General features: G+C 41.4%; 1 protein-coding gene across 1 annotated transcript; it reads right to left on the bottom strand.

Annotated features, from left to right (window-relative positions):
* Positions 1-448: 448 nt before the first annotated feature.
* On the bottom strand, positions 449-15059 carry WNT3 (Wnt family member 3). The gene is made up of 5 exons (XM_073582342.1): positions 14789-15059; positions 7356-7597; positions 5507-5772; positions 4489-4973; positions 449-1421 (listed from the first exon to the last, which is right to left on the bottom strand). Exons 1-4 carry the CDS (start codon positions 14989-14991, stop codon positions 4494-4496), a joined length of 1191 nt encoding a protein of 396 aa, XP_073438443.1. The 5' UTR covers positions 14992-15059; the 3' UTR covers positions 449-1421; positions 4489-4493.
* Between the last annotated feature and the right edge of the window lie 2742 nt (positions 15060-17801).

Genomic DNA, 17801 nt, shown 5'->3' with positions numbered 1-17801 from the left:
GAACCGGGACGGGTTTGACATCTGGTCGGGGAGGGGGGGCTGGACCTTCATGATGAAATTGAAGGTCTCAGGAGGTACCGTCACCCGCATTACTGTAATATTTGAATGCACTTTTGCTTGTTACTTATCTAGTTACAGAAGGGTTTTTGCTCATTTTGTCTCTTGTAGGTTCTGTATGCTTTATGGCGAATGTGAACATGCGTTTATATGCTACATGTATATACTAATTCAAGCCAAGCTCAATTTTTGTGTTTGTTTCTTTGTATGTTTGCATTCTGTGCAAGCCGTGGTGTGGCCTTCCTCTCCTGAGCTGGAAATTGCATTTAAAGGCTTCCCCTGACTGGTGTCCACTGGTTGCGACCCGGTCCTTTTGTCTGCCCTTATTCACACACTGACGTCAACTTTGACACATGGTAAGGTTTTTAATATTAGACAGTGTAGGACCGCCCCGATCAGAGTCACCTTGTCAACGGTGGGATGACTTTTATGCTATTTTTCATCAAAAACAGTATTACTAAGATCTCTATTTTATTTAAATGCACTTTTGCTTTTTACTTATTTAGTTACAGCAGGGTTTTTGCTCATTTTGTCTCTTGTAGGTTTTGTAAGCCTTAACCACAATGTAGCCTTGTGACCAGAAAGGTCTATAAACAGCGCCACTCTAGTCTGTGGGCTGTGTCTGGGATTGCAGCGGAATGGATAAGACCTGTAATATAAGGCAACGCGCCTCATTGACAGATGAGGAAAACAGAACTTTGAACAACCCCATTAATAGCAACTTTGGCATATGAAACAAATTACCACCTGCACAGCACTCAAAGGAGTTTTGATCCAAATATATATTTATAATATATTATATATACTCTTAGTTACGGCATATAGGATATATACACTGTGTAATAAATAAGGTTTATAAAAATGATTCTGAATATAAAATTCTATGAAGCAGATGGAAAGCTTTGGATGGACCATTGGAAGTCTGACATCATCCTGTCATGGAAACATGCTGACACACGACTCCAGGAGCGCTCTAATCCTGATATATGGAGGTACATTACTTATGAATGCCGCCAGCCAGTGCACAACATTGGAAGTCTTCTCCGCTACTGCTCTTCCCATATCATGCATCTTTAGGTATCTAATCTTAGTTTTAGATTTATGAGATGCCAATTTGTCCCTAATTTTCCCGTCACTTGATTGTCCCCTATATATAAGGGATAACCCACAAGACCAGCCCAGCTACCGATGTAATGTCCAGAATAGAAAGAGAATGTGATGACATAAGACACCCATCAGTCTTAAGGTGACAGTTTAGATTCCTCCAGGTTGGGTTCTCTCATCAACGCATGATTCCGGTTCGAGTCTCCTATAAACCTGGTGACAGTCTTGGTGATTAATACGGAACTCACATTTTTAGGTGCCTATGGATAAAAGAGAACATTATTTTTTTTCATATTCAAGTACTGGAACCTGTATCATAATACTGTTTTTAAGACCAAATTCTGTGCTGTTCAAAATTTTAATACATTTTTAGGCTGTGTGCCCACGTTGCGTTTTTTAAGCGTTTCCGCAGCGTTTTAGATGCGCATTTCTGCTGCGGAAACGCTTAAGAAAAGCATCCAATGTAGTCATAATGGAATCCGCACATGTTGTGCTAATGGTGCGTTTTTTTCCGCTGCGGAAACACTAAGTGGAAAAAAAAACGCAGCATGTTCATTAATTTTGTGGAAATGCACGCGTTTCCGCATACATTCAATTGTATTACAAAAACGCATAGGAAAACGCCAAAAACGCTTACAAAAGCGCTTCATAAAACGCATGCGTTTTCCCTGGAAGAGGGTGTGCGTTTCCGCTCAGGAATATTCTGCATGAAAAACGCTACGTGGGCACATAGCCTAATAGAGGTGTGAGTTCCATGTTCTGAAAGAACTCAAATGTATAGACAGATATAAAAAATAAATGTACTAGCTGCCTAGAGTCACCACTAGAGGGAGCAATAATGCATACTTTGGTATTATTTATAACAGTATACAGTAAGCTCCCCTTAAAAGTGGCTGCCCTGTCAACTATAGGTAAAATCAAAACCCCAAATATTAAGAAGTTAATGAGCTAAGAATTTGGGCAAAAAATGGTGTTCAAGAGTGGATATTCATTTTTCAGTGTAGGTTAAGATTTTTTTTTTTATGGTTTTTCTGGCTAGGATATAGGTCATCAACATCAGATAGGCAGAGGTTCCATAATCCTGACGATCAGCTGTGAAAAGCTTAAGCGGCAGCCGGCCAGACCCTATTCACACTGCACTTTCTGCAGTGCGTTGTGGATTCTACTTGAATCCCCCTAAAGTGAGATTCAGACAAACCCCCCGATGCGGCCATATACTGAAAGTGTCCATCTGTTCAGACTGGCACAGAAACGCAGCAGGCTATGTTTCTGTGCCTATCTAGAAAGACTGATACTTTGAGAGAAAAAACAAGAATGGAGTTTATTTGAACTCCATTTGTGTCATTGAAATCTATGGACTTGACCTTTCTTGTTATTCAGTCTATGGCCCAATTCGGGATTTTGCCTGACTACTGTTTTTAGGGAGTTCAATCAGAACCACCAAACACACTAAAGAAAACATGTGAACATACCCTTATAAACACATGAGCTGATGTGCACTGCGCAGACTAATTCAATGTGTAGTGGCCATTCCCAGGCATTGCAGTACAGCTCCTGTTCAAAAGAATAGGTTTTCTGGTTAGGATATATTGATGACATATTCATGGGATTAGCCATGAATATCAGATTGATGGGGGTTCAACATTTGGCACCCTTGAAGATCAGGTGTTACAAGCTGTGGTGGTTTAAAGATGTAAGCACATTGAGCTATGGCTGCTCTGTAGTACCCAGGAGCAGCCACTACACACTGAATAGTACTGTGCAGTGCAGCTCCATTCCATGTGTTTACATCGGCTGTCAGCGGACCTTGTAACAGCTAATCGGTGAGGGTGTCTGACCCCACACTACGGATAGGTCATCAATATATTCAGACCAGAAACCCCCTTTAATAAATAATTGTTATAACTACCTAAAATCAGCACTCTTGTCATATACTTTCATTACCTTTTCAGTGTTGCTTTTACCAGTAGAAGTTGAATCGCCGTCACTGACTACACAGGCCGATTTATTTTTTCTGCAGAGTTTTTGCGACAAATCTTAAAAACTATTGAAATTATGTCATAAGTCTGTAAACTTTTAGGATTTTTAACTATGTATGAAAACTTTTCTGTGAAATGCGTTTCTTAGGATCACTTCAAGGTAAGTGAGAAATTATCCTCCAGAAACAAAAGCTGAAGGAAAAATCTCACATTTAGTTGAATCTAATAGACAAAAAAGACCCTATGGGCCCAATTCTTAAAAACCTTTACACCGGTATTTTGGCTTAAAAAGCTTTGAAAACTCACATAATTTTGGCGCAACTCGAGGCTGCAATAAAATTCTTCGGCTTTTGGTGCTCTCATACTATTTTTTCCCAGCTTCATCAAAGTATGCAGAGCTGGGGCGGGACAAGGGCGCGGCAACCACCATTGGTCTATCTCATGAAAAGCAGCATTGTTTGCTCTGCCACAATTTTTATGCCAGCAGGAATTGGAGTAGGACTGGAGTGCACGCCACTCATCCGACTCTCCAGATGCCTCTTCATGAATCAGGAGCATCTGACTCTAGCACATCTCATCTCTCCATCAAGACCGGCATTACCAATGGCAGTCTTGATGAATCTGGCCTAATATATGAAATATTCATACACTTCTATGGCAGCACTGTACAAAACTGAGATGTGCACAAGGCCTTAGTTGAATATATAATAAGACCTTCACTTAGCAACACTAAAATATGCCTCAACAGGCTTTACTACAGGACATCCAGTCTTAATGAATATGGCACATCATCCTTCATTAGGAGGTGCACGCCACGTAATGAATTCATTGAATCTCCTCAGTGGCTCAGGTACTGGGGTAATATTTCTGTCATAAAAATCTCTGGCATATTTTCTGAATTTGACATGTGGACATATCCACGCAATGTCCCACCCCCTCCCCAGCTCCACCTATTGTGGCGGAGAAGCTTCAAACTAGTGTGAAAATGCAAAAAGCCACAACTACCTCATGAGCAAAATGTTTGCAATTTTTTAAAGAATTTTACACCAGTATTCCTGATGCATAATCTTTATTGAATTGCCCCCACCCTCAGGATTTTAAGGAATTAAAGCGCCCCTCTTGTCCGTATGTTGTATATGATATTGCAGCCCAGTTCCTTGAATGGGGATGAAATGCAATACTAGACAGATCATCCATCAAGAGTGGTGCCATATTTGAAAGCCATGTTTTTATAATACAATAAGACTCTTTAAAGATCTAACATTGGAAGTTTTCATGGTTTTTTCAAATCAAAAGCATGTTACTAGCAGAGTGTTTTGTATGGTGTTTTGGCGATAGCTCCCTGTACCTGTGTCATTTGCAGGTGTGGACGTCATAAATCCTCACACACTCCTGGCAGCTCACATAGCAGCACCAGTGGAAAATGCAGTGGCATTTCTCCTTGCGTTTTTCTGTCCTGGTATTGTGGCCCCGTCCACAGCATAACAGGTCACAGCCGTCTATCCCATGGGAAGTGACATTGCAGGAACGTCCCCTGGTTCCGAAAGAGCCAGTCTCTGGGTTGGGATCACAGAAGTTAGGGGAAGTTTCATAATACACAAGGTCCCTCTCAGTAGGGGGCTTAAATAATGAATATTTGGCCCTGAGGGTCTCCACCCAGCCACGCGACTCTCTGTGTTTCTCAACAGACATCTCTGAGGCACTGTCATATTTATCTTTTAGATGATCACCAATAGCTCGGAAATCCGGCTGGGACCACCAGCAAGTCTTCACCTCACAACTCCCAGAAAGACCGTGACATTTGCATTTGAGATGCATGTGATCCAAGATGGTCTATGAGGAGAAAAATACAAATATCTTTTACTTTTGTGTGGCTGCAGCTCATGTGTAGACCTATGTGTTTCCAAGCTTAGAGGCTATAAACAGAATTTTTGTAGTTTTAAACTGCAGGCAAACTCACATCTGTCCCTTTCTTCTTGCTAAAGTACCAGGAAGTAGTGGACAAGCGATATGAAGTATGACTGCACGATTAGACTAAACTGGGTTTATCTGTAATTATGGAAACCCATAGATCTGTGTAGGATAGATATCTAATCAAGACAATTAGGAAACCTATTTCTATTAACATTTCATGAAACACAAGACGAAAAATTGGTTGCACAAATGGACATTTCCTTTAAGGAATTGTGATGATCATCCAATTATCAGCTGTATTTATTGGTCTTCATGTATCAATGTGAGTAAGCAACTTTGGCTTGTTGTCTATGACAATTCACATCTTCTCTTCGTTGTCAATCATTGTCTCGTGTAAGTTTGGTAGTTTAGTTGTTGTTTCTTCCCAACATACTCAACTTGTGTTTACTCACCGCTCGCCCAGCCTCGTTATTATGTCTATTCATGGCTGATCTGGCATCTGGACGATTCTCTCTGGCATCTGCAAACTCCCGAGACACCAGGACCCCAAAGTCTGCGTCTTCACTGCAGCCTCCCCACTTCCATCCCTCTCCTGATGAGCCTTTATGGTGGGAATCACACCCACAGATGGTGGAGCTGCCTTCTGCACAGGAACGGGTCACAGCAAAGGCCACACCGGCTGAAGCGATGGCATGAACAAAGGCGGACTCCCGGGTGGCTGGAGAAGACAAAGGATAGCAATGGAACACACATATAGAATTATAGTACAACTATATAATTAATTATAGAAGAATGTCTACCAACTTTGCATCAACAATTGGTGGAATTGGGTATTGACTCGTAAAGAAATTGTGGAATTGGTCACACTGTTATAAAGGGGCACAAATTTACTATATATGCTTCTCAAGTCCATGCACAAAGTAACATACTTGATTTATTCTGTGGCAATAAATGGCCAAGTACAAAAAAGAGCTTAAAATACACAAAACCCTAGAACCAGTGTGTAGGATGGGTACATGGACAAATACGAGAAAGATGTGCATCAAGAATACAGGAGAGCACAGTGTAGATCTCTGTATGATGGAGAGGAGGGATTAAGCCCCTTATTAAAAACTTCTCCCTCCTCTTCCCAGTGCAGCCAGTTACCTGCTGAGACACTCAATTCCCCTTTGTGTGCTGGTGTCACAGTGTATTAGAGATATAATGATGGACGTCTCTGGGACCTGTGTGTGACCAGACTGCCATTTCCCTGCCATTTCGTAGCAACAGGCAACTGTGTGCAGACTGTGCACTGTCCCCTGCTTGTGGAGACCCCTTTCTGTCTGGGGGGGAGCAGTGAAAGGGCGTGTGAATAGTTCTAGAGTCCTGCTGGGCTCAGAGCCCCTCTCAGCCTCACAGTGGGGAGGAGGCTTAAACCCCTTTCATCCTGCACTAAGCTCATTTCACTCATTCACTTAGTGTTACTGAGCTGGGAGCCTGTGTGAGAGCAGAACCTGCGTAGGCTCTTGTCATCTCTGGGAACTTGCTCATCTCGCTGCCTATGTGATGGGTCTCAGTATATGTCCTTATGATCCTGAGGTGATTGAAAAACCAGTCAGAAAAAGGGAGTCAAGGCAAAACATAGAAGTCAGGGCTGTGTTTCCCCGCATGATCCACCAAATGTGAAGGAGCAAAATAAATGCAATGTACACAAACTTCTCAAATACTACCTTAAACTAGGCCTAGTAGTAGCTGACCCCTTGTGAAATACTATATTCCCCCTTGTAAAATAAAAATACCCTATGCTCCCCTCCCATACAGATGTTGTTCCCAAGGCTCACATGACATTGTTATGCCACGTGAGATCTCCTCAGGCTATGATATTCCCTTCTGATAGGCTGTGCTATACCATGTCATGTGATAGCTGGAATGTATACTGGGGAAGCTCATCTGTCCGCACCTGAGGTCATTTGAGCCAATTCTGGTTGATGTAATCTGCAATGAGTCAAATTTTGTTGGCCATTTTAGGCAATTCATGTGATGTGAATTGCAAATTCTCCATTTTGCGCGGGTTCAGCAAATTGCCAAAAATATTACACAAATTCAATATGCATCAAATTGATTTGCTCCTCTCTAAATATAAGTGTATGGCATTATGCTGAAACTGTATGGAGATAATACATGGTCAATAGCCATTCCTCTATATTATATATAACTATAATGTAGATATCTATTCATCTAGAACGCTTTGCTATATATCTTGGTATAATGACTGTCGTGAAGTATTTAAGTGTGGCTCACCACACAATGCTCAGTTTATACCTTTATCGAGTACTGGTCCAAAGATGGCGAGGCTGTCATGAATAGTGGTACAGTTCCATCTCCTGCCCCTGAATTGATGTTGGCATTCCTGGATCCCCAATTTCACTCCTTCTGCCACACTAGGCATGATTTCAATGTAATTTCGACAGAATCGTATTTGCTTAGGCACCAGACCTGGTATAGATCCACACAGAATGGGCTGTGATCCAAGAGAACTGTAATGCTGACCAACGGCTAGGGACCTGCGGTTGGAAAAGTACAAGAAAATTTACTTTGTCTGGAGAAAGATCATGTTATAACTTATCAATCTGATTGCAACTCTCATTTTCTAGATGCTATTGGAAAGTTGATAGCTGCCATCTGATTGGTTGCAGTCGGCCAGGCTGCAGTATTTTTTATCATGCTAAATTTCATAAATTGTCCCATATTTCCAAAAACATCTTAAGATCATTCTTAGGGCTCTTTCAGATGTCCGTAAACATCAGTCCGATCTCGGAACGCAATACATGGACTGACAGTACATCTCCCGACACGACATGGAAATATATGAAGCCGTCACGTTCGGGGTCGGGAGATGCGCTGCCAGTCTGTGCATTGCGATCCAATGTCAGACCTATGAGCACGGACATCTGAAAGAACCCTTAGGAATACAAGACAAAAGGGACCATTTTTCATCAGTGAGATGGATTAAATTTTCATTTAATTTTGCCCAACAGTCCACTTTACCATCAGTGTGGCATCTGTTTTTTGTCGCATGCAAAAAAAAGAAAAAAAATTCCAAGTTTCTCCTATTCATTAAACAATTTAAAACTGGATTGCATGACACACAAATGTCATTTGCATGCTGTCCTTTTGTTTTCATGGACCCATTTATTTGAATGGGAGTGATTGATCCATATCTAGGATAGAAAAACAGACATGTCTCAATTTTCTTCTGCAGATCACTCTGTCTGCAAAAGAAGATGGACATGTCATAAGCTACACCTACATAGACTTTGATGGGAACATATTCTATCTGTGAAAAACATGGATAGAACATGTATATGAAAAATGTACGTCTGTGGATTATTCCCAGTATTACAACCGGTGCAAAGAAGGGTTTGTTTGGCCATATATGTGCCATAGAGGTAGACCACTTCAGTTCTATGAGGTCCAGAAGAGAAAGCACCAATCTTCACCTAAAGTCAGAGATAATTCCCGAATACTAGAAGTTAAAAAGTATATGAGTGATCAGTAGAGTCCCCAACAGGATTTACCTAGAGACCAATAGAGGCATGCAATATCCAGTTTTCATAATGGAATTCGTCTTGATGGTGGTAAACGTAAGTAACGAACAAGATTAAGGAAACGACCTGAGTTGTGATTCTAACCTCATTTATGTTGATACTCGTGTCCCAACATAATTCTCCGTGCTTCAGCTCCTTCTAGACTCTTCTACAAGTCATTTTATCATGAAGTCACAAATGAAACAATTTCTAACCATTGGATAACAATGTAGTTTAGAGATTTTAAGGATTTATGTACATATAACCTATTCTTAGATGCTAAGAGCCGGACACACTAAATGCATAAGCGATCTTACTCTCCTGTTCCTCAGGGAGACCTCATTACATAGGGCTTAAGACCCCCATATCCTTAGTGTGTCCCACCAGACAGAGCCTTTCTAGACAATACTGATCATCCCACAGCCTAATCCTCTAACAATAAGAAGGATTAAGATGCCCCGGATATTACCTATTGGTAACCCATCCAACTTCATGCAGCTGGGGTAATCCTTCTCGGGTTAATAACATCCATCCAGGTCGGTGTGGTAGCCATGTCTTATAGTCTGACCAAATATTCAAGATTTGGTGAGAAAGATACATTGCAACTTTATTGTAATGAGGCATCCATGACTACATAATCCACCAGTAAAACATTCATCACCGGCTATAGAGCGGCCAGTGCACAAGTCCCTGACCACAGCCTGAGACACCTCAAGAAGATCAACAAGATGCCATGAATAGGCGAGTAGCTGCTTCACCGGATGTGTAGGGTGGAATTTGCTTTTGTCAGGTCATGGCGCCAGTGCCAACTGTGATTATGTAACCAGAAAAAAGATGCTTCTGGTTATCAAGGTGCTGAAACCTGTATTTCTCACATAGAATCATAGAATGGTAGAGTTGGAAGGGACCTCCTGGGCCATCTGGTCCAACCCCCTGCTAAAAGCAGGATTCGTTAAATCATCGCAGACAGATGTCTGTCCAGCCTCTGTTTGAAGACTTCCATTGAAGGAGAACTCACCACTTCTTGTGGCAGCCTGTTCCACTCATTGATCACTGTTCCACTCATTGATCACTCTGTCAAAAAGTGTTTTTATGGTATTACAGATGTTACATATACCAAAACAGTACTAGTAGAGTATTCATTCCAGTGTGACTAAATACTGTATAGTATATTCCCATCATTATTATGCCTTTGCTTATATAGCACCATCATATTCCGCAGCACTTTATATACATTATCATCACTGTGCGCATTGGGTCTCACAATCTAAATTCTGTCTTTGAAATGTGGGATTAAACTGGAGTACCCGGAAGAAAACCACGCAAACATTGTGGGAACATACAAACTCACTGCAGACAACCCCAGCTCTGCAAAGCAACAGTGCTAACCACTGAGCCACCATGCTAACCACTGAGCCATGGTGCTGATCATATGCTCATAATGAATATCTGGAATTTTAGAGTGATAATCTGATTGTTTCCTTTTACAGTGGGAGGTGAGCGGGGCCAGTGACGACCACAGATATCTGTCAGCTCAAATGCCTGCACAAAACTGCAGATTGATAAAGACAGTCCTCTATTCTGATCTATCTGATCTAACCAAAGCAGCTCAAATTTCTGTCCTCTCCTGAGCTTTCCGAAGACTTATGCTGGGGCTACATGGTGACTTTGGCAGCTACATAAGTTATATGGCCAAAGATTGCAAGGCGTTGTTGCTGAACCACAGCACAATACAAGTGAGTGGGGTCTCATTGTGACCTCGGGGTAGTGCTGCTAGGAGGTCTCAAAACTTTCAACTGGATATGTTTTTTTGTGACTTGCTGGTCATGGTTGCCCTACCCTCAGGGTCTCAGTGAGACCCCAGTCACTTGCATTGTTCTGCGATGTAACAGCAACACTTAGCAATACTTGGCAGCGTGACATGTCGCAATGTAGCACCAGTCTTAAGCACACGGAGATGGACTGACTAGTGCTGAGATACATATGGAGTCTGAAGGATCATGCCACAATTTTTTTTATTTCTGTTGGATTCGTACAGAGGTACGGTAACTGGAAACCCAGTCGAGACCTCGTGCACCTCTATGACAACCCTATTACGGTGCTGTACAGAACAGTTGTGGTATGATCGTCAGCATGAACTCTTATTCTCATTCTGTACAAATAAACTTCTGCTCAAAGTCCTTTTGATGTACGCTCCTAATTTATATAACCTAGATTTAAAGTTGTATATCTCCCATAGAGTACCATTGTAAAAACTGTTTGTTTGCTTTTTGCCTATACATTAGAAAATATATAAAATTGTGTTTTCAGTTGAAGTGAAAATAAGGTGTGTCGAGTCTTCAACACAATCCAGGCGTCTGATAAGAGTATGCTCTTTTTCCAAATCCAGTTTCTTATAGGTTATAGGTATGGGGCTGACTGCTGGAAAAGAGGGGACCACAGACCACACAGCAGTACCACAGCCATCTCTTATTTCCCTGCATAGCACCACTGGAGATTTGGTGTCTCACATCCTCACGTCAAAGAAGCCCTCCCATCAAAGTTTTTATCCTCTTAATATTTTTCAGTCATCATATGATATTATATCCCACTGTGTACTTACAACTGCTCATTTTGCCTTTCTACCCAGCTAATTCTTCTCTTTACATTATGTCTATGTAACCATATGTCTATGACACCATTAAAAACTGACTAGCTGAATTCTTCTAAGCTCTGTGTAGAAACAGGAGGTCAATTTTCCCTGCATAACTCATGAGTCACTGCAAAAGTCCCTGGCAGGGGGAAGAGGGAGCAGCTGGGTCAGGAGTTGAAGATGGGTAAATAAATGAAGGAATAAGAGACTTTCTATTTCTACATAGAGCAAAGAAAAGAGAAGAATTAGCTGGGTGGAAAGGCAAAATGAGCAATAGTAAGAACACAGTGCTATATAATATGATGACTGCAATATATTTAGAGGATGAAAACTTTGATGGGAGGAGGGCTTCTTTAAAGTCATAACAGGTATTGGGCTCATGATAAGGTGATCTTAATCTTCATTAATGGATTTGCCAGTAGCAGTTGAGTAAGGTGACGTTCATGAGCTTAAATGCATAATATCCAACTCAGCCTCCAACTTTCACAGGCCTTTAATATTATTGGTCTTTCATATAGGCTCGGCTGCAGTGCCCAGGGGTGATTTTCTCCCTTCACCCACTATTGGTATGCCCCTGGCCAGTAGTAAAATTACTCTTAACTTAGGCAATCAAGGTACAGGAACAACAGCGCCTTGTTTGTTTGTATGGTACTGCCTGGTACTGCAGGTTAGCTCCACTGACCTTCATTCTGACTGGGATCAATCTTCTGTATTGATCAGTGAAGAATTTAATGCAAAGCATTAATCACTGATTTTATACAATGATTCAAATATGTGCAGAGTTTCTAAAACAACATCTGATCTTTAATATGGTGCTAACAAAAGGGGAGAGGATGTCTTATTAAAATAACTATTAATATATCCCATATAGACATCATATAGTGGAGATTCCTAGGAGCCTGAGTGAAGCACCGCTAGGCAAGACCAGCTCTCATCATGTATAACATTGGCGGCCATTCATGGGTTTGTAAGGTGCAGATGCAGCGAGGAAGTTTTAGGCAAAATTCACTGCTTATGTCTTCTGTTTTTCAAATGTTTGATGTAAATGATGCATCATCATCTCTACTCATCTCAGCAGGAATCACCAGTTCCATCATTACGCAGGTGACTTGTGTGATATATCATTTATTTATTTATATTGTGTCCATGGTCTGTACACGTCCCCATTTAATTGTAAAGTGCTGCGGAATCTGTTGGCGCTATAGAAATAAAATTATCTGGCCTGTTTTTGCTTCCACGTTTTGACAATATCAGGCGCGTTACATCTATGTGTATTTCAAGGGATGTAGAATTACTACAGTAATTTTGAGCACAGATTTTCACCATTTTTATTAAGAATTACACCCCCTTAATATGTCTTTAAAGCCCAGAAAATCTGTGCCGTTTTCTAGCTTTTTTCTGAGGGCTCATTCAGGCACGTGTTATCTGTGTATGACAAGATAAATGACCGACTGTCTGCCCAAAAAAAAACCGGAGGAACTGTCCTACCATGACCCATGTTGTTCATTTAAGTGAACGGGTCTGTAAAAAGAAAAGGCTAGCACTCAGGTGCCATCTAAGTGACATCCCATTACTCCCCGTTTCTCACCGGGTTGTTGATAGGACAAGCTTTTATTTTAGGTTTTTGTTTGTTTCATTTGATAAAAACAGATGACACGTGGATTATAATAACTGATGTATGGACGCAAAATGGATCTAGCACAATAAAAAAAGGTATGTTTTGCATGTATGAGAATACAAAACTTGTGTGAAGCCAGATTAAGTAATTGTGTTCATGGTACATTCAGACTTCAGTGATTTTTCACATACGCAAAAAAAAAAAGTTCCGATTTTCATCCGACTTTGGTCAAGGTGTCCGTTTTTACCATCAGTGACTTAAATAAATGACAAATATCCATTGCACAATGTCGATCATGCACTGCATGCTGATGACATCCGTGTGTTGGCCATGATTTTTACAGTCCCATAGATTTGTATGGGTAATTCTGATCCAAGACGCGGATTAAGAACGGATGTCATTTTTTGGAGGACACTTGGTCTGCAAAACAAGCTCAGACGTGTGAACAGCTCCATAGATTATGGTGGGGACATGTTCTATCCGTGAGACCTTAAGCTTTGAGACCAGGCCCACTTGCTGAAAACCATGCCCACTTTTCACATCTAGAGAGCATCTAGAACAATTTTTAGGGTCAGATGAATTGCAAACTTTGAAGGCACAGAATCTATATCAAGAATTGATGCAATCAAATCTTTGCTGTCAGTGAATGAGAAAATTTAAGGTTTATATCAAGAAGTCAAAACAGTCCCGACCAAGCCAGGCAGCATGGATCTTGTCCTTTTTTGTTACAATGCCTCAGCCGAGGTTCTTTTTACCATGTTATTCAACTGAGACAATCCTCAGGCGTAAGTATTGGGTTGATATAATTTTTTTAGCATCTGTATAAAAATCGTTCCATTCACTGACAGCAAAAGGATCCTGAAAATGATCAAAATGTTTTCTCTGCTCTACTCACACTGCGACCTTTACATTAGAGATTTATGCCGGAGATATTCTTGACCTAGACCTCCTCTATGCCAGTGTATGTATTCAGGAAGCCTTTACATAGTAAAGTGCTCTAATATAAAGTAGGAAGTATACTGACATATACCAACCCAAAGGACACTCTTCTGGCCTTTATCGGGTTAATGGGGGCCTATGGCAATATTTGGGGTCTGCTTCACCGCCACATTCACAGTCTGTACAGATCCTCAGAAAGTTACTTTTCAGCATACAAGAATTCAGTTCCTTTGATGTGATATATAGCATTATTTTTTTTACTATAATCCTGGAGAAATACAAAAATCTGATGAATAGATTTCTATGAGGATTACAGTAATCCCAGCAGCGTTCCTGCTCGCGAGTTGTAATTGGGGCAGAACCATGAAGTTTTATTTTCCGCCCTGAAATAACGTTTTATTACCATATATTTATATGTAATATATAATTATGTAAAAAAACACCACAGAAAGATAAAGTGAAAACTGACGAATACTATGCACGTAGACCAATCATTGGGGCGCACCGTTCTGTTTTTACATATGTTACGTTGGCTCCATGATCTCTAATCTACCAGACACTATTTTGCCATTAATCTGAATGTGTTTTCTTTATATATTGGGGTGTGTATATTTTTGCGCTGTGATATTTTTATTAAAATGTCTGAATTGCGCAACGTAATCCTAAGAAAAAGCTGAAATACTACAAGCGAAGCAAGTGCTACCATTTCCCATTATCAGGATTCAGCGGGAGCCATGCCAGACACTAGGCATCTATTTCCTACAGTGCAGATGTAGCAGAGCTGAGTGTGCCATGTAGCCGCCATCATGATCACGCTCACATTCAGATAATACAAGAAGATTCCCTATGCTGCTCATAGGGTATTGTGATATCATCATAAGTTGTGCTAAATGACAAACTCAGCTCTGCCAAGTAGACCATACCAAGTGCCGGATATAGAAAATATTTCATAAAATAAAGGTAGACAATAAACTCTTACCACCAAATAGGGTAACCTGCCAGGACGGGGGCAGCGGAGAAGAGCCAGAGGAAGTGCAGTGTATTGAGCCCGTCCATGGGGGGAATGATGGAGGTGGTGGGGAAGTCAGGAGACCTTGGTGGGAAAGTGAGGAGCATCCCATGAGAAGCTGGGTTTGTCCTCTTGCTGAGTGCCTGTTTGGGGGGACAAGAGGTGCTGGGCATTTTATACTCTGCCCCCTGATCATGACAAGGAGAGGAAAGCTGGATGTCACCAGACAACCAATCCCAGAGCCATGAGACAAGGTAAGAGAATCCTCCCTAAATTCAGCTGCCCCCTCCCCAGCAAGGCTCATCTATGCAGCCTCCTACTCATCATCTTCCCTTGTTGTGTGTATGATCTAGGAGTCTGTACACACTGTGCCCCGTGCACTGCCGTTGTGTGCACCATCCTACTCCTGAAAGATGAGGTGCACTAGTTTTCAGTTATATGGGTTTTGCCAGCCCTAGTTTGCCCCTTCACCTTCAGCCCTGAGATTTGTACCAGTCCAATCAGACTCTGTACCAGTCACCTCCAAGTTTATTACCACTCCTAGAATAATTTGGGCTTATCAAGACATGTAGTTTGTGCCGACATGTTCATTTCTGCTTTCTAAAATAAGAATTATATAATAATGTAATGATAAATGATACTTTGTGCACAAATTCCTTGGCAGTTCTCAAGATCACTGCTTGCCGCCAATAAGTGGAAACCTGTTTTTCGTTATTTCCAGAGACTAAAACTCTGCCCATGTTATGTGATAATCATACAGGGATATGGCTTGTTACAGTTCAGCTATCAGAGCCGTACCTTGGAATGAGCCAAGCACTCTGATCACATTCTCTGAGTTTGATAAGAGGGTGATTTCTCGGATGAGAGAGATACAATCGTGTGACCCTAGCCACTGCTGTTTCCAAGAACCCTAAATAGATAAATCAAAAGTACAAGTGAATATCAGAAACTTTGTATTATATCTTATCAGAGGAATGCTTCTTTCTCCTCTTAGGGTACCATTACACTTAGCGATGCACCAGCAATCCTGATCACGATACGATCCGGTCAGGATCGCTGGTGCATCGCTAAGTGGTCGCTAGTGAGCTGCCACACAGGCAGATCTCACCAGTGACATGGCAGGGGTCGGGGGTCGCTAGTTACCTGTCAGACGCGGCGATCCTGACGTCCTCCCGCCCGCGTCAACGCGTCGCTCGTCGCCACAGCAGGAAGCCCCAGCAGGAAGTGGCCGACGAGAAACGGCCCAGGACGTTCTCGCGTGATCAGCGATAACCAGCGGGGAGCCGGTCGGAGGTGTCACACATAGCCATATCGCTAGCAATATCGCTGCTGCGTCACAAAACCAGTGACGTTATAGCGATATTGCTAGCGATATCGCTAAGTGTAATGGGCCCTTTAGGAGCCACGTCTCCTTCCCTGCCTCTTGAACTTATCATTCATTTTGAAATACTGATAAAATCCATTGTAGTTTAAACAAACTAGATTTCCAGCTGAGAAATCAGATTACAGCTGTCTGTAAAAGTTTATATACAGAGAAGGGGGAGGACAATGGAGCAGAGTGACTGAGGTAAAGAGACATTTGCTGCTGCTTTCTAGTGTTTTATCTCACCCCAGTGCTGGATTCACAGTTACACTGCTGAGTACGGATAGAAGAGAGCAAGAATCTCTGTTTCTGAAGCAATAATTGATATGGTATCCTACATTTGTCATGAGATTTCCCCTTCGCAGCCTCTAATTCTATAATTGCCAAAAATAGTGTTATAAGCTACCTGGAACAACAGGTACACTTTAATACTATTGTAACAAACTCTCAGCTGTAAGAAAATTAGGGATGTAAAGGTTTTCACTAGGTCTGGGTATAAAAATATCTCTACTGTGCATCAATGTTTATCAAAAATGTTGTGGGTTTTGACAATAATGGGGTCTAAATGGAGACTATGTGGGGCTCACATATATATATGGAGGCTTTGTGTAGCTCACACTGTACATAGGAGACTATGTAGGGGGATCTTACTTTATATATTGAGGCTATGTAGGGCTCAGTGTATATATAGAGGCTATGTAGGGGGCTCACTATATATTGGAGGCTACGTGGGAGGCTCTTACTGTATATAGGAGGCTATGTGAGAGCTCACATTGTATATAGAGAGGCTATGTGGGGGCTCATACTGTATATAGGGAGGTTGTGTGGTGTGTCATACTGCATACAGGGGGCTGTGAGTGGGCTCTTACGGTATAAAGTATACTGGGCTGTGTGGGCTCTTACAGTATATATGGGCCTGTCTGTGGGCTCAGACGTTATATAGGGAGGCCGTGTAGAGGCTTGCATGGTATATATGGGGACTGTGTGTGGACTCATACGGTATATAGGGGGATGTCGGCATACTGCTCAATATTAAGTGATACAATATTAACCCCTTAACCCCCAAGGGTGGTTTACACGTTAATGGCCGGGCCATTTTTTACAATTCTGACCACTGTCCCTTTATGAGGTCATAACTCTGGAACGCTTCAACGGATCTAGGCGATTCTGAGAATGTTTTCTCGTGACATATTGTACTTCATGTTAGTGGTAAAATTTCATTGATATAACTTGCATTTAATTGTGAAAAAAATGGAAATATGGAAAAAATTTAGAAAATATTGCAATTTTCAAACTTTGAATTTTTATGCCGTTAAAATAGAGAAATATGTGACACAAAATAATTACTAAATAACATTTCCCACATGTCTACTTTACATCAGCACAATTTTGGAAACAAAATTTTTTTATTAGGAAGCTATAAGGGTTACAAGTTGACCAGCGATTTCTCATTTTTACAACAAAATTTACAAAACCATTTTTTTAGGGACCACCTCAGATTCAAAGTCACTTTGAGTGGTCTATATGACAGAAAATACCCAAAAGTGACACCCCTCAAGCTACTCAAAACTACATTCAAGAAGATTATTAACCCTTCAGGTGTTTCACAGGAGCAGAAGC

This window comes from Dendrobates tinctorius, unplaced genomic scaffold, assembly GCF_039654945.1.
Source record: "Dendrobates tinctorius isolate UK_male_01 unplaced genomic scaffold, ASM3965494v1 ptg000071l, whole genome shotgun sequence".
Taxonomy (NCBI): domain Eukaryota; kingdom Metazoa; phylum Chordata; class Amphibia; order Anura; family Dendrobatidae; genus Dendrobates; species Dendrobates tinctorius.
This window is presented reverse-complemented; position numbering and strand designations above follow the sequence as displayed.